Genomic DNA, 18316 nt, shown 5'->3' with positions numbered 1-18316 from the left:
TACATTCAGCACTGTATTCTACTTAGTGATTTTGGTGGAAAGTAGAGTCCCCTGAATCAAGTTCATCGCTAAATTCTTGTATATCATACCAGTAAATTGATATCTAGCAGATTCTGATAGTGCTACATCATTAAAATCAAATTTACACTAACTTGTTGAAAAATGAATTTCTGCCAAATATCATACACACCAAATATAATACATTTACAGTAATACTGTCATCTGAGTTTGCACATACCAAGGGTAATTTCAAAATGAGGTCACAGTGACCTATTTTTGAGACACTAAACTCTTTTACATTAATATTCATTAGGATTGATGATCCTGTTCTTACAAGAGAAAAATATAATCTGACAGAAATAAAGAGTGCAAGACAGGACAAGATTTATAAAGTCATGCTTCCACACTGACCATGAAAAGTATATGTGTATACAAGTACTAGTATATAATAATTGTTATTAACAAAATAACAAATATAAACTCAAGTGTGTCAGATTGTAGTCACACATTTTATTTTGAGAACAGTATTACCCTGATAACTGATATTTAACAAGTCTCACAAAAAACAAGAGACATCAAGTCGATAAAACATATACCCTTAAACAAGAGGCCCATAGTCTACACTGCCCACCTGAATCATTTTTCTCTTCATGACAAATGAATATATAGTAATAAAAGTAACCCTTTTAACATATCAAACTAATATTCTATTATTGAGTCTTTAAATCTGATATGAAATTGTAGCCTTGTTTCTCTTGTTGGCATCTACAGTGTATATACCGGTAGATGTTCAAAATAAATTACCTCTTTTTATGGACAGAACTTTAAACCATGATTTGTATAAATTAGGAACTAGTCATCTAAACTATCTGTCACTAAATTTAGATTTTGCAATTATTAATATAAATACCCAGTAGGCAATTATAAACTTGCTTTACTGATAATGAAATTTTGAAAGAATTGATATATCTGCCTGTATTTATTTCGCTTAATTTGTTCTCATATTATCGTCAGATCAAAGCTCCAAAGGGTAGACAAACCCCTCATCTATAGCTTTTATGTTTTGTGTAAAACTATCCCAGTGTACAGAAGTTAAATATTTGAATAAATACATATAGTTAACAAAAAGATAGATGATGGACAAATTTGGATCAAAAAACATTAAACTGAGCCTATGGTTTAGGTGAACATTTAAAAATACTCTAACACTAATATCACAGATCTGAATTTTAAAATGTTAGTACAACTAATCTCAAAGCACTAATAAGACTAGCAGTCCACTACTGTCATCCTTGGTATATGACCAGGAAACATCAAGAAGAGATGTTGAGGAGGATCTTCATTCTCTAAACTAAAACTTTATTGTGTCAGCTTCCATCACAGGAGGGGTGTATGTAGGACTGGGTGGGAACAATCTTCCTCTTTCGTAGACAGCAATCTAGCCAATCAGGTGTCACCACCGGGCATGACACATTAGATTTCAACCATGAAGCTGCCGTCTACAATAGTCAAATACATTTACAACACATAAATATATCTACAACGGTCATCTAACTATAATAGTTATAATATACAATTTAAACAGATCTTTGACATCTCATTGAAAGACACACTGCCAATTTTTTAAATTGTAGATAGATAATGATATAAAAGGCACACGCTTCCCCAAAAAGACATTATAATAGTTTGTCTAGGAGAATGTGATTTCTGTTTTCACTACCTACCTGATCACAGTTAGAATCAGCTATGACACGGGTGACATCAGAGGAAAATTCCTTGACAACATCACCATCATAAGTAAAACAGTTAAGGACATTTCAATAACTACATACTGTAAATCACTTTTTATTAGCGAGAACTTTATTTTCGCGTAATTACGCGAGACGGTATGCTCTCAAAAATTTCCTTCTTGCATATAATAGAATACTTAAGATTATTTAGAGCAATGACCAAAATTCGTGAAAATTTTGTCTCGCTAATAAAGAGTCAATAGCTATCTCGAGAAAATAAGGTGTCCCGAAACTTAAGTGATATACAGTAGTAATAAATAAACAAAAAATACATTGTCACATATAACAGTTGATCTTCAACCATTAAAGCATTTAAAACCATTTTTTATAACACATACACATATTGCACATTAAAGAACATCAATTTTTTTTTAAGGTAAAATGTAAGAAATGTCAATTTGTTGCTCTACTTTCTTGATTAGCAGCAAATTTAAGCTCCAATACATCTGACACTTGCAATCTTTTAGAAAAAAAATAATAAAAGAATAATTAGAGCTCCAACTGGTCTTAATTGAAAGCATGTATACTTATATCAAAAGAGATTCTTAAAACAACCATTAAATAAATTTTTGGTGTGGCAATTGCTTCTTTACTGTGCATACTTTTGCAATATTTCATCTTTAAAAAAAAAATTAAATCATTTCTAACCCCTAAATCTAGGTTAAATGACATGAGATAATTTTTGTCAATAAAATTCAAATAAAATCCAAATGAAACCTTGCAGGTTGTTACTTGAGAAATTCCCAGAATGCTGTTTTGAGATGATGGATGTGTAAAGGATATGCAATGATCTGTCTCCTGTACTGCTTCAGCTTGTCTGAACTGAAGTTTGAGGGATGGAAGTAAATACACATTCCCGTAAATAAATCAGGCAGTTTACTGCTGGAGCCACCATTCATGGCATTGGTACTGGGACTCATCTTCTTCTTAGCTGTGTACAGAAAGGAAATGCGTGATGACATTTAAAGTCCTCAGTTTTAGAAAAGGATGTGTAAATATGAACTGTTCCTACAAAATTCCATTAATAAATGTCGGTAAAAAATGGGTATTTGCATTGATAGGAGGGGTGGCAGTATTCATTTAAAAGATCCTGACAAACGTGTCCCCATGGTTTACAGTATTTCAGTGGCTAAGAAAAAGGATATTTCTTCTTTTATATTCTGAACTTGATGGAAAATTTTGTTTAAGTTAATTCAGAAACATTTCTTTCCATAAACATTTAGACTGGACTTACACAGAGACTTACGGGATTTTGTGTTGTGAGAATCATCATTTTTTCTCTTCATCCCCTTCTGTTTTCTTGGATAATAATAGCTGTACTTGCATTAAGGATAGAAGAAATATATTTAAATGTATTAGTAAATATTTTTGTTTTTCTTGATCTGAAAATGCTACAACTGTATCATAAGGACAGAATAGAAGTACCATTTTTCAATTAACTTTTTTTTCCCACCAGAAGAGTCAATGCTCAGTGGAAACACCATATTCTCTAATTTTAAAAGAAATTTATAAGAGCTTTAAGTTGTGTGAAAGTGCTAATTTACCACATTTGTGAAAAAAAATTAAAGATAATTGAAATAAAGATTTTACAAACAAAATGAAAAGAGTGAACAGTTTACAACAATATTCATGAGACAACAGCACCTGTATGTGTTTATAAAAACACTTCTAAACTAGATATGAATATGATGTGATCATCTGATAGCAATCAGGCTTATTTCAATGCTTTTAACTCTAAGTCACGTCTTTTGAACTCTTATATCCTCCTACAGAGATCTCTATAAACAAAGGATACATATAAGTGGGGATTCCCCTGGCTGCCAGGTGCTTCCTGATTAATCTCTCTGTACCATACCAGTTAAATCCCGGGGTGTCATGGCCGATTCTCGGCAGATGAACACTAGCTTTAAAGAAAAGAATTATCTATCTATAAAAATTCTTAAACTAAAAGCACAATAAAGTAAAACATGCTTTTAATGAAGTGCAATGAGAGAGAGAGAAAAAAAAAGGATAATTTGTCCAGTACATGTTTGATATCTTTTAATGTCAAAGGGAATAAATACACTTCATTATAAGCATCAATTCATTATAAGCCTGTTTGCTATAAGTATGTTTTACTGTATCATGATAAAACATTGACAGCCATCGTGAGCTTTCTAAGGTTTAAAACATTGCGATGAATGAATCACATGTGATACCTTTCCGAACTTTTGCCAACTTATACACCATTTTGAGTCCCTCGTTTAAGGCAGATAACTTGATCCCTGATAAAGTATTATTCTTCTTGTCCCTGTGCTGGGCTATGAGAAGACACATCTGTGAAAAGACTTGTACTTTAAAACGTTTGGTTTAATAAATTTAATAGCAATCACATCTTAGATTATCTGTCATAATCAGCACATTTTCTTAAAGCTTGTTTCAGCATATCTAAGTTTTACTGTCTAAGCTTTTACTTATATGTACTAGGCTATAATCTTATATAGCTTTCAAAGCTCCACCTTATGTGATAATAAAACTTATTGAGATAGAGAAGGAGGATGTGGGATTAAGGATGGAGGATACTCACCCAGTCTTCCACCTCTCCTGACTTATCTTCCTCCTCCATAGAAATAAGGTGACAATCTCCTACATGTATGTCTGAAAAAATTAAAACCTTGATAGTAACTAAATAGAAGGATATCTTTTGTTCTCAATATTTTTTGTATGATCTTTCCACAAACCTTTCATTTTAGCTGCCAGTTCGTACTGTTCCTCCACAGAGTGACTTCGTTTGGAGATCGCTGTAAACACTCCACCCTTACCCCACCAGCCAGAATCATCTAAATAAAAAAATCATATTAGATGAAAGGAAAAGCAAAATTTCAATTTTAATATTGTTAATTTTTTATTTATGAGAATATAATGCCAGTTTTAAAAATTGTTTCTTTTCAATATCATTGTTTCAATTCAAAATTGAATGATATCAATCTCACATTCAGTTTGTTATTTTCTATGTAAACAATAATTTTCACATTTGAGGTTATATGTATATTTCTTTAAAAAAACAAAACAAAGAAAATAGAAGAAAGAAACAACAAAGGTATTACAGAGGAAAACATAGTACAGATCATAAAGAAGAAACTGTGACTTTTACAAGGTCAGGGACTCTGATCTTTATAGAGAACAGGGAACCACAATAAAATTCAAAAGGAAAGCACTTTTATGTGCATAAAAAGCAATAAAGAACAATATAGATTACAAAGGATTTTTAAACAATTTTCTTTACAAAGTGAATGATAGATCTCGGTAGATCAAAAGATGGGGGCCCTCACTCACAATGAAAGATGACAGTTCTGATTTGCTAATGATTATAATGAGGAGAAAAACTCTTGATTGTATTGTATTGAACAAATAAATCACAGTGGATTTAGAAGTGGATTGTAAAGGATGGGACTTTCAAATCAATCAAGTGTAAAGTTTTTATCTTTCTACTATATTACCAGGTAACAAATACAGGGAAGAACTTTTACTAGCAAAGAAAATACTAAACCATTGTGCAGCTTAAGGGAAACAACTTTTATTTAGAGTGAACAATCATTTCATTACGGATTATAGAAGGGAGAACTCCTAAAACAATAAAACCACATTTGATTAAACAGGAAAGGGGTTGTCTTATCTGCCATATGAACAATAACTATGACATACAAAACATACTCTAGCTAAATGAACAATGGAAATAAGTGGTATAACAAAACACAGAAAGGATTAAGGGGAAGAACTCTTCCCTACAAACTGAATCAAGAGGAAACTTTTGCATTGACAGCAATGAAGCATTGTACAGTTTATAAGGGAAAGAAATGTTTCTGCTACAAATAATAAATCACTAATCAGATTATAAGGGGGATAACTCTTACCTGCACAGTGAATGATGAGATTGACACTGTTCCTGGTTTTGATGGGGTGAGTGACGTCCCCGCTGACGTAGTGTATGGCGTGACTCTTCTGTCCCCCTTCCTCCTCCTCCTCACCCAGTCCAAGTCCTGAATCTTCTTCTTCTTCAGTGTCCTCATCCTCACTGTCAAACCTCACACAGCTACACACATAACTGTTGCTTTTCCAGAGTTCTTCACTGGAAGGAGAAAGAAATAACATGGTAGAGAAAATTGTATTTTATTTATTAAATAATTTTACTTCTTCTACAGATATTTATTTGAAAATCAAATTTTCAGTAAAAATGATGCATTTTTAGTGACTTTCAATGGATGTTTATATTTCCGCCTGCCCATGTAAATCCTGGACACAGCTAAGTTGACCGAGGACTTACAGTTTTTTCCTCTGCTGTTCAACCCTCTTCTTGGCTCGTTCCTCTGCCTCCTTAGCTTTCCTCTCCATTGTCTCCTTTCTCTATAGATAGAATAATCTTCAGTTATCATCAATAAAATTTACTTTATCCTCCACAATGCAATGCAAAATTTACTTTATCCTCCACCCAATTCATTAACAACTAAAATCAAAAGCACATTTCATTTTTTAATATCATGCAAACAGCAAGTCTTATAAGATCTTTTATCTCAAATTCTTCTCAAAATTCTCAAAGTTCTTAAAATTAAGGGGAAATGATGCACCAAAGAATAAAACTCATATCAATCAACACAGCTTCACTGACACAAAAATCCCTTTTAGATGACAAACCTTTCTGTTTCTCTCATCAATCTCCTCCTGGGTGAGTGGTTTCTTGGGTTTTCTGGAACTGGGTGTCTCCATTAGTGGACTAAGTAGAACAGATTGTTTTCTCCTCAGTGACCTCTCACCTGAAAATTCCTCCTCCGTTATCAGCTGTTCAGCTGCAAAATAGAGATTTATTCCTGTCAAATCAAGTAGCAAAATGTGCAAATACTCATTATATCAAACAATTATGATTTTCAAATAAATATTAATTCTCATATTGATAATGGTTCAGATGCCAATAATTAATGCAATATGTTTGCATCAAAATGTTTCAGGAACAGAATTATAACTTTCTTATTTATCAATTAAAAAGTTTCGTTTCAGTAATCTGGACTCTGCATTTATCTTGACAATTTTCTTCAAAATAAAAGCTGATTACATTGCATCAAAGCTTGGCTGTATATGTTTTATCATTAATGACAATATAATATTTTACCCACTTGAAAGAAGGTCTTCAAAGGCCTTTATGTCAGCTGCTGAGGGTTCCTTGGTATAATCCACCCCCTCAAACTCATACATACTGGACGGACCCTCCTCTAACTCCTGATCCTTCTATACAGAAAATAAAACATAGGACAGCATATTCACAAATAATCTACTCCTCAAACTCATACAAAATGGATGGTGCCCTAAACTCCACATCCTTTTCCACAATAAATAAATTGCAGGACAGTATACTGAATGCTAATTCATGAAACCATCTTCTATTAAACCAGCATTGTTCTATGATTAAAGGAAAGGACTTCATCATATGAGATATTTTAAAATTTTTAAATATTCTTAGAATATTAATGTAGAACTGGAAGGACCATATACCTCTTGTTCGTCACTGACTAATGGCTCCTCCTCTAACTGCCATTCACCATTGACAGACGGACCGAGGATTTTGGTGAAGTCAATGTCAATGTCATCAGAGTCATCTTCATTCAACAGATTATCTACACCATACTTCAGAATGTCTTGTAGCTAAGGGAATCAGAAAAAATTATCCACAAGTAAAATAATGTATCATAACTTTAATTTCATGTATTTAATGTCCATGTGGACTCTAAAAATGACTGCGTATTTGTAAGAAGGCTGGCTATTAACTTGAATGTGCTCTTTTAAATTAACAATTTTTTTGTTTCTGAATTCTGAATAAAAGAAAAAATTTAAGCTTATTGCTGAAAAGAGACATAAAACAAGAAATGATAGTGGGCATGTGCATAGTTTTCCCAACAACATGAAGATAAACTGTACATACTGGCACATGTTCATCAGAGATGAGGGACTGTTTATTGAGCCCCAGGGAGAACTCCCCCTCCTCTATCACTTTCTCTGTCAGCTTCAGTTTGTCCTCCGCTCGCTTTAGGATTATCTCCTCCACAGTGTGTCTGCCAACTAACCGTATAATCTTCACTGGCCTAAAAATAATTTTTTTTCTTTTTTAAATTAATTCTGATAAAGTTAGCACAATGAAATATATGGTGATAATGAACAGCATTCAAACTAAAAAGTCAAGTCAAACAATACAAATCAAAAGAAAAGCAAACACAGAACTCTTAAACATTAGATTTGGGATCAGGTGCCATGGAGGAGTGACCATCCCCTGCCGACCTACCATTCATCAAAAAAACACAATACAACGGAGGCCAACAAACCTGCACTTAAAACAGTATATGTCATCCAATTCCAATTCAAAGATTTAAATTTCAGAAAATCTTATACAATTTTAAGATAGCCTGATAAAAAAATAGTAGAAACCTTGTCTGTCCAATCCTGTGAGCCCGGGCAGCAGCCTGAAGGTCATTCTGAGGATTGAAGTCACTGTCCACAAAAATGACGGTGTCAGCCGCCACCAGATTCAGCCCCTGTCCCCCAGCCTTGGTACTCAACAGAAATACAAATGTCTCTGTGTTCTTATTAAAGTTCTGAACAGCAAGGAACCTCTCCTCCCCTCGAACCGATCCATCCAGACGTTCATAACTGTACTCTATAATATTAATTTACTTCTCATCAAATCTGTGATAATCTATAGTTTTTATTTTATACTTATTTTTATTACATGTATGCTGTTCTTAATTGATTGTTGCAATTTATATCCCTTATTCATTATCTACATCTAATAACTCATAACCTCTATGCATTTTTTGAGAAATTCCTATCCTGTTACAAGCAGATATTTCATTAGTGTGTTAACTTGATTCTTATGCATTGCTATCTGCCCATGAAAATTTCCTTCATGTGTATATTTTGAATGTCAAAGATTATATGCAACCAGGTTTTGTGAAAAGTTTGTATCATCATATGACTTTCTTACAAAAATAAGGCATAACAAAAATTCTGATATTAAATAACTTCTGACATACCCCTGTATCCCAGGTAATCCTGTATAATGTCCAGCATGTGGGTCATCTGAGAGAAGAGCAGGACCTTGTGTCCAGTGGTCTGTAGGTACTTCAGTAACCGGTCAATAAGAACCAGCTTACCGCTGGCCTCAACCAGGTGTTCTCCCAGCTCAAAGGGCTCTGGTTCAACGCCTGTCACAAAACAATTATTATCATGATTAGATTTAATGCCTAATAAACTCATAGTGATAAATGACTGAAGAGATATAAAGAAGAAACTTAGTACATTGTGCATGTGAATAGATGTAGACATAAAATCGTTCAATATTGGCATGAATATGGAAGTTATATAATTATACAGTGTATATACAGACCATCAAAGAGGTATGGATGATTGACACATTTTCTGAGCTGCATTAGAATATTCATGAGTCTGGGAGAACCTCCCCCTGGTCTGTTTGTGTCTGTGAAAACACCTGAAACACAAAGCATACAGGGTTAAAACTACTCGGTAATTTTTCCAAGGGATATATAAAGAAACTTAATGCACAATTTCGAGATTATACCATTTATGTCTAACAAATGTTTTCTAAAATCTTTTAGCAAATTATGATTAATGGATGGATTTTTATAACTCTTAATATTCACTTACTTGTATCTTTAGTTAAGATGGCTTTATAGAGTTTCTTTTGGACTTTGGATATCCCATGATACATCACAATTTCTGACTTCCTGGGAAGGTCTTTAAGGACTGCCTCCTTGGTCCTACGTAGGAGGTAAGGCTTTAGGACCTCATGGAGTTCTGATGTTCCTGTAAATATTAAAATTACAATGTGTTATAAAATATGTACATCTTTGAGCTTTCAGTTTCACAATGTTGAATATGAATGGCATGAACTAATTATACTTTTAAAACATTTTGCTTGAGCACCTTTATTTTAGCCAACATCTTGGTTTACTTGAGCTTTCAGTTTACATAATATATGAACATCATCAACTTAAATAAATTTAAAGTTTAGGACTTGATCACCTTTATTTTTGGCAACATCTTTGTACTTGTTGACAAATTTTTCGCGCCCTGAGAGTCGGAACATTCTTGGAGCAGCAAAGCTGAGTAAGGAGTACAGCTCATCCAGATTGTTCTGTACTGGGGTCCCAGTTAACAACACTCTGTAATCTATGTTCCACTGTAAATAGAAGGCTACTGTAAAGTAATGTAACAGAATGTAATGTAACAGTATGTAATGTAACAGAATGTAATGTAACAGTATGTTATGTAACAATAAGTAATGTAACATTAGGTAATGTAACAGAATGTAATGTAACAGTATGTTATGTAACAATATGTAATGTAACAGTATGTAATGTAACAGTATGTAATGTAACAATATGCAATGTAACAGAATGTAATGTGGCAGTATGTTATGTAACAATAGGTAATGTAACAGTATGTTATGTAACAATAGGTAATGTAACAGTATGTATTGTAACAATATGTAATGTAACAGAATGTAATGTAACAGTATACAGTTAAAGTATATCATTGAGGGAGTCAGCAAGATTCCAGTTCCCCAAGAGCAAGTCTATTTCACGAGGCGCTTGCGCCGAGGGAAATAGGCTTGCTCTCGAGGGGAACTGGAATCTTGCTGACTCCTGAAATGATATACTTTAACTGTTTTATTATACCGATACAAACAAGACATTTGAAAAAGTTATGTTCAATACTGTATTCTGTAACAATGTTTAATTCCAACAGGAATAGATAAAATATACGACAAAACAGAATACAGTCATGAAAGAAATTCCATTTTATCAATAAATCAGTTCATTGTCCGAGTTTTTACTTAGTAAAATCTAAAGTAACATTACGCAAATCTTGAGCTCGCCACTTCTGTTGTCGTTCGCTTCCAGTAAACTGGTTCTTTTTTGATTGATATGGGACCAGTTGACTCGTGATGCATTTCAATTCATTAATGAATATTCATGAGTTTACTCGGAACATTTTTAAGTTTGTCGTAAGTTGAAAGAAAATGCTAAGTGTTCCGAATAGGTGTGTATCAGTTCATCTACTTTTTTTGCAGGGAATAGTCTGTTTTGCAGGGAATGTATTCACTGTGATTTTCAGGAAATCAGCAAAATATATCGATCTACTTTTATATAGTAAAAAATCAGTAGAGGTATAATAATATGTTATGTAACAATAGGTAATGAAACAGAATGTAATGTAACAATATGTAATGTAACAGAATGTAATGTAACAGTATGTAATGTAACAATGTGTAATGTAATAACCGTATACAATGTAAAATATACAATGTAATAATATGTAATGATATAGTATGTAATGTAATATTATGTAATGTAATATTACATAATGTAATAGTATGTGATGTAACAGTATGTAATGTAAGGGTATGTAATGTAAGAAGTTGTTTTATACTGGTGTCCCAGTTTTACAGACTCAGTTATTTGATGCTCAACTGTAAATAAAAGGCTTGTGTAATGTAGCAGTAACATAAAAGTAGTATAATGTAACAGTAACATAACAGTTACATGAATTATCAGTATTATAATAACAGTAATGTAAAGTAACAATAACAAATGCACCAGTAACATAATGTAATGAAAGCCTTATTTTTTTACTCTGAATACTAGAAGTGCATGTTCATTTAGCTTTAATACATTTAGATATTAAATAAAGGTTATCTTTTGTTAGAAAATCAGACACTGATGGCTTTCTCATAAGTTCCTGTTCTTACATCAGAGAGAGTCTGATAAAGTAGAGATTCACTGTTCTTCAGACGATGGGCCTCGTCCACAACAATAACACACCATGGCACAGAAGACAGGAAAGCATCATCCTTCAGGCATAGCTGGGAAAACAGTTAAAGATTTAGCAAAACAAAATTAGAACAAGAGATGTTTTTAAAACACTTATGCCCCCCTCCCCCAAATTGGAATTTTTCCAAGTCCAAAGGGGCAAAAATGGCGCAATTGTACCCAAAACAGAACTTGACATAGATATTCATCTGATAAATCTGTACACACTAAATTTCATTTCAGTATGTACAACTGTTGCCAAGAAAATGAATGGAAACAGCAAATAATTGGAATTTTTCTAAGTCTAAGGGGCATGACTCTGTCAAAAATGGTGCAATCGTACCCAAAACAAACCTTGATCTAGATATTCATCTGATATATCTGTATACCAAATTTCATTTCAGTATGTGCAACGGTTGCAAAGAAAATGAACGGAAACTAAGTGGACCGACAGACAGCAGCAAAGCAATATGCCCTCCCTTCTTCAAAGGGGGGCATGATTAAAGAAAAAAATAAAATGTGACCACTGCCATCATTATAAATTTTTGTCTGCATTTTATTTTTATTGATAAGAAGGATTATCGAGTACAAAATTGCCATAATGTACATCAAATTTATTCATACATATTCATTACTTTAAAGTTGGCAAACCAGCATAGTACAGTATGTTAGGCCAAACAAAAAAATAACTTTGTTTACTGTTACATGCTGAAATAAAATAGGGTCGGTAGGTAGGAATTTTTTTTTATTTTATTGATTTTTTTTATATACAAATTCACATGAATTGGTTGAATTAAAAAACAGTTTTACCATTGTATGGTGCCTTACTTTTGTTTGGGCTTGTAATATGGGTGGTAGACAATTATAATCTTTCTTGCCAACTGCCTTACAACTCAGGGGTGTGCAATTAAAAAAAAACCAAGCACTAGCCCACAGGCTTGTAACAGCAAGAAAGTAAATTACTACTAGTCCAAAGTTAAAAGTGACCAGTCCAAATATAGGGGCAAAAAATTGTAAAAACTAATATTTTTAAAAGTTCATTGTTGAGAAAGTCAGGGTCCCAAGCCATTCCTTTTAAAGTTGAAGTTAAAAATTTTAAGAAATTATCTTTTCTTTTCTGAACATATTGCACTAGTCTAGCTTAACTTAAATGAAGCAAAAATCATTTTATTTTCATTTCAAACCATTAAATACAATTGATATATATTAAAGTTTAACCACATAACACTTAGCTATCAGTTGATTGGGGGATCGTATATAATATTGAAAGAGCTACCATTAACAGAGGAATGGAGAAAATTCGGATTAGGAAAAAACGATCGTTTTTTTAAGTAAATAGATCGGGTAGTACTGCAAAATGAATAAGATTAAAGTGATTTAAGAGCATTAGGAGCATGCTGCCTAGAAAATTTTCATTAGTTGGAAATTAAATAGCAAAACAATGAGTGAAAATACCGTTTGTGTTTCTCATGTATTTAACCGTTATACATGCATAATTTTAATTTTTACTACCCCAAAAAACGGTAGCACTGGGCGTCGGGCTATGCTAGTTGCACACCCCTGCAACTGCCACACAATGGTAAGCAAATTGCAACGAACTCGTTGATGTAGAACTTGAACTCACTGGTTTTTGTTTCTGTACTTTCAATTTCGATTTCAAAGATGAATGTAAAAGTTAAACTGACCGGCCAGTAACTTCCGGATTTTTACGACAAAAAAAAAAGTTTGGGTCGGCGATTAAAATTAGGGTCGGTCGGGTAACCGTAAACAAACATATTTTTTTGTTACGCCTTATCAAATGCATCGACCTATTTGACAAGTTGAACACAATGGTTTATCATTACCTCATATGTGGTGAGAAGAACATCAAATGGTTGTCTCCCCTTTTTCAGATCATGCTTGATTTTGGTTGCCAGTTCTGATCGTTTGTCTTTATCTCCAATGTACATTTGTATCTTCATAGTTGGTGAAAACCTGAAAGAGAGAAACACTTGTGTAATTGATAGAGATTCCTCATATGCACAAGCTGACATTCATGTCTCCCTACTTCAAAAGTTAAGTCAAGTACATGGGCATGCAATTTCCTCAAAGGATGTTTTTTCAGATAATTTAAAAAAGAAAACATAGTTCAATTTTTAAAAATATTGTCGCAAATTTATGTTGATAATACAAAGTATATATAATTCTAAATACTTCTGTTCCCCAAATTCTTTTAATTGATACAGACCTTTTAAACTCTTCGGCCCAGTTTTCTAACACTGATCTTGGACAGACAACCACACTTTGCTGATTTGGTTTCTTTAAATAACTTAGGAAAGCTATTGTCTGAAAGGTATAAACAGAAAATATTACAAAATAAATAACAAATTTTATTGTTTATATATATACATGTATATGTATCCATGTGCAACAGGAAGAAAGAAAACATATCTGGCCCCTTGATCAATACTAATGGACCCTGTTCTATAAATCTAGCTCAATGGCTTCCAGATGAAATATTAAAAAGTTCCCTCCTCTTTAAATGTCTAAATGCCCTAAGATGCCAACTCAAGCATCCCTAACTACACCTAAATAAGGAAGCCTATGCTCCTTAATATATTTACCCTAGCCTCAAATCAATCAAATGTATCTCACTTAATGAACCTCTAGCAAAGCTGGATTAATCCCTAGCAAGACTCTCAATTCATTCTAGGATATTGTCACCGTCAATTGGGTTGGAATCCCACTGTGGGATGTGAAGACCGATCCTTTGGATGAGACTGGATAAACTGAGGCCTATGTCAAAGTAGTTTCAGGCACCAAAAAGATCCCCCAGTGCTTAATGTCGCTGATTGCCTAGTATAGGTCTAAATGTTCAGTCCTTCTTCAAGTGGTGGCGTCTGATTTAGTCCCAATATAAATGAAAATCTTTGAAAGGAAAATTTATTTAAACAAAACATTTGTGACATACAAACCTGACACGTTTTCCCCAAGCCCATTTCATCTCCAAGTATTGCTCCATGTCCCTTCTTTGTACAATTGATCAGCCAGTTTACTCCTGACAACTGGTATTGTCTTAAAGGCAAATCTAAGCAAAGAATGGGAAAAACAAACAATTGGTATACGAATATTGTCTTATTGAGCTTGATTTATTCACAGGAGTCGGCAGTTTTATCAATAAACTAAAAATAAAGTGAAAATCAGTAAAATCTTAGCCATGAGCTTCACTTTATTTTTAGTTTATTGATAAAACTGCCGACTCCTGTGATTTATTGAAATTGTCTTTGAAAGTTTCATATTTTTATTAAAGAAAAAGATAAACATTGTATTTTCTTACCTGCCCATCCATATTTCTTTAAGGTGTCATTATTTTTCACATACTTCTCTGTTACAGCAACATCGTCTTCATCGCTCTCACTGATCATGTTGACAGACTTGCGATTTTCTGTTTGCTTATTTCCCGGGTCAAGAACGATAACTGTAGTCTTACTTCCGGGTGAGTTGTCTACTCCTAGTTGTTTGTCAACACAGGCGTATCGAAAAAAAGATTTGGTAGCATGTAGTTCATCTGTTCCACAAAATGGACTTGAAGAATAAATTAAAGTCTATTCTTAAGAAGCAGGTAATGTTACAAATTTATTTTACTCCTTAAATTGGATGCAGTTAACATGAATAATAAGTAGCTCGAATTTACTCAGAATAATTTATTTTGAACAGGTTAGGTCCACCTTGCCAACATTTAAAATGGGATGTAATATCCCGTTAATGTTTAAAAATACCAAATATTGTATATAATTTACATTTCAAAAAATGAAGGAAAAATAATTTGGCCTGAAATATTTTTTTTTATACTTCGGTAAAAATAACAAATTAAGGAGAGTTATTTGTTTTTGTTTTTTCATCAATAATATAATCCTTACTGTTATCATGGTTATAGAGTTGAGAACATTCACTGATCAGCAGTTGATCTAGCTGCAGATCTGTAGCTCGCTGATCTGAAAATTTTAAGTAGGACAACTAAAGAGCTACAGTGCCACCGGCCATAGATAAAAATCTTTATTTATTGCACGCGGAAATTGTGCTCGGTTCTGGATTGATTTCTTCCATACATGTTAACTCTACCGATTTAGGCGGGAGTCTACCGCTTTTTCACTCCATCTCCCGCCTACCGATTTAATTCAGAAATCTACCGCTTTTCTAAAAAAGTTGCGTCTAAAGTATTTTTGGTTCGCTTGGGTATCCATTTTTGAAGCCACTCTCAAAAAATTCTCGTTAGATATCGCGTGATTTGACTCGGAAGCATACAAATGCTTTTTTAGTATCAATGTGTACATAGATTTCAAGCACGAATTTGACAACGACAACAGCACAAGATTACCACTGATTACATTGGTTACGATAAATTTAGTCAATATCACTGCCATGAAAAAGGAGATACAGCTTTTAAGAATTAGATGAAAACGTTTGACATCGTCTATAAAAGCACAGGAGCTCACAATGTTATCAATAAAGTCAATAGAAATCACTGGATTGACCAATCCATGTGGCACATCTCTACTTTCGTTTTCGATCATCGCGGGAAATCTGATTTATATGACGAAAGATAGGAACTTGTTTTAGATCTAGGTTAAACCATGTCATCATTTGTTTTGTTTAACAACTGAATGAACATTCAGAATTATTGCTTCTAGGCTATATCAGCAAAGATCACTCTTCAAAAGGCTAAGTTAAACAGCCAATCCAAGCAAAATGAAGAGCATATGAAAAATATTTGAATTTGTAAAATTTATGTCAAACTTAAGGTGTTTCTGTCTTCTTCTTTAAAGTGCAGTTGATATCTAAGATTAATTATTGTAGGTTTCATTTAAGGCTACATTCATCATGTTCATGTATATTACGTGAAATATATCAATAATCCAAGCGTAAAACAACGCGCGGGCAATGCTACCGCTTTTGAGATTTGAATCTCCCTATTTTTCATCACAATAGGTTAACATGTATGTTTCTTCACTTTTTTCCGTCAACAGCACAAAAGTTAGATTTAACTTTTTAAATGTTGTGGAAATGGTAAAAAAGAAAATATTAATAACACATGTTTAGTAATATTTTGAGACAATCGGCAATCCTCGGCTGACTGCGCTACGCTCCATTCAAACCTCGGGGCCTGTCGTCATAAAACTTTGAGAATTCTCAAAAAAAATTCTCAACCTAAACTCTTGAGAATTACTTAGCTGAGAATTGGAGAGTAAAAGAGTTTAAGGTATTTTTATTTTTCTCAACTTTTTTATGACGGCGGCTGAGTCTGAGAATTTAGGATTTGAGAAAATTCTCAGACTTGAGAGCATTCTCAGACTTAAGCATGTTTTATAAAAGCGGACCCTGATGTAATTATTGGAGGAATACGCTTCAGATTCTTACATTTCTCCGCCTGAGATTGCCATATCACTTATTTCATATTTCGCTCTGCATAACGTTCTTCGAAAATGTTTCTTAATTTGTGCAATTCTTTATCGTAAACAGGTTTTGATTACAACCTCATGTTAGTAGGCTTCAAAAGCAAGAAAAATCTGTTGAGTGTGCCACAAAATAACTTCGATTTCAAATGTATGACATTTGAAAAAAATTAAATAAGATCACATGACTGAATCAGCAAGATGGTAGATCACCGTTGACGTCCGAGGTTATGTGCGTGGTAGGAGTCATCCGAGGAACTCCGAGTGATTTTGAGAAGGCAGTTTGAAAAACGTGGAAAAATAAATTGAGTAACCTCACTTTTTTTAGGGGGGGGGGGAATAGATATACACATTTTGCAATATGTGTGGCACTGTAGCTCTACAGTCTGTCAAATGAATATTTTTTCCGGAGAGCCACAGATCTGCAGCTAATGTTGATCCAACATATTGTCTAAAATTCTTGCAAAAAGTTAACAGTTGCATATCAAGATCTATTTATGTGGATTTTTTTTTTTTTTGGCAATGTCAACACACTGTTATCTAAATTCCCATTTGGTTGATGCAGAAAAGATTTGTGACATAAGGACCTTTTCAAAAATGTATATGATTTAATGCATCATTAGATCCCATTTCAAACCATTTAAAGTAAAAAGAGTAAAATAAATGTAAGAAATTTCAACAAAGATAAAATATCTGAATTATGCCCAAGGGAAAGGCAGTACATAATGCAATGCACATGCATATTTTCTCTTTTTTCCTCCAAAAATTGCTTCCTTTATTTCTTCTGCTTGTAAACTGACCCAGAAGCTCTTTATTTGTTGTGACAGTGTATTTAAAAGAAGATTTTCTGTAAACGTTTACTATTCAAATTTAGGTGGTGCAATATGAATTATTAGTTATTTAATGATAACCAATGCATCTACATAGATCCATTTAATTCACATACATGTATACAGTGTCCTTACATATACTTTATTTAAGGAATGAAGCTTATTTCAACTTATATTATACGATATAACATAACTTGGGGCAGTTTATGCTTTATGAACCATGAAGCGGTTTATAAAAAAGTGTAAACTGCCTCAAGTTTTGTTATATTGTATAATATAAGTTGAAATAAGCTTCATTCCTTATAATATAATTTCAGTGTAGACAATGAGATAATTTTTCCCCCAGATTAGGCTTCACATTGATTAAATTTTAAAAGTAACGTCAAGTGGAGTGATACGTTTTTTGACGT

The 18316-nt window shown here is 33.2% G+C and overlaps 2 protein-coding genes across 4 annotated transcripts in view; one reads left to right on the top strand and one right to left on the bottom strand.

The window, feature by feature from the left end:
* Positions 1 to 470: 470 nt before the first annotated feature.
* On the bottom strand, positions 471 to 15112 carry LOC134269767 (chromodomain-helicase-DNA-binding protein 1-like). 2 transcript variants are annotated; one of them, XM_062752004.1, is made up of 24 exons: positions 14961 to 15112; positions 14599 to 14711; positions 13872 to 13969; positions 13489 to 13618; positions 11584 to 11697; positions 9855 to 10011; positions 9477 to 9635; positions 9199 to 9300; positions 8846 to 9016; positions 8241 to 8469; positions 7741 to 7900; positions 7314 to 7463; positions 6938 to 7049; positions 6462 to 6613; positions 6094 to 6173; positions 5684 to 5898; positions 4511 to 4609; positions 4357 to 4427; positions 3989 to 4106; positions 3586 to 3694; positions 3025 to 3104; positions 2575 to 2721; positions 1725 to 1798; positions 471 to 1499 (listed from the first exon to the last, which is right to left on the bottom strand). In XM_062752004.1, exons 1-24 carry the CDS (start codon positions 15046 to 15048, stop codon positions 1368 to 1370), a joined length of 3060 nt encoding a protein of 1019 aa, XP_062607988.1. In that variant the 5' UTR covers positions 15049 to 15112; the 3' UTR covers positions 471 to 1367. The 2 variants fall into 2 exon arrangements, with proteins under 2 accessions (XP_062607988.1, XP_062608037.1); XM_062752053.1 differs by having other exon boundaries at positions 3037 to 3104.
* The window catches only part of LOC134269931 (syndetin-like), a 30611-nt gene continuing 27396 nt past the window's right edge, over positions 15102 to 18316 (top strand). For both annotated transcript variants that reach the window (XM_062752200.1, XM_062752135.1), the window contains exon 1: positions 15102 to 15245. In XM_062752200.1, the coding sequence (XP_062608184.1) occupies positions 15204 to 15245 (42 nt within the window). In that variant the 5' untranslated portion in view covers positions 15102 to 15203. The remainder of the gene's footprint in view (positions 15246 to 18316) is intronic.

The sequence above is a fragment of the Saccostrea cucullata genome, unplaced genomic scaffold (genome assembly GCF_032062105.1).
Source record: "Saccostrea cucullata isolate Sc308-1 unplaced genomic scaffold, CSIRO_AGI_Scuc_v1 ctg740, whole genome shotgun sequence".
In the NCBI taxonomy this organism is placed as follows: Eukaryota; Metazoa; Mollusca; class Bivalvia; order Ostreida; family Ostreidae; genus Saccostrea; species Saccostrea cuccullata.
This window is presented reverse-complemented; position numbering and strand designations above follow the sequence as displayed.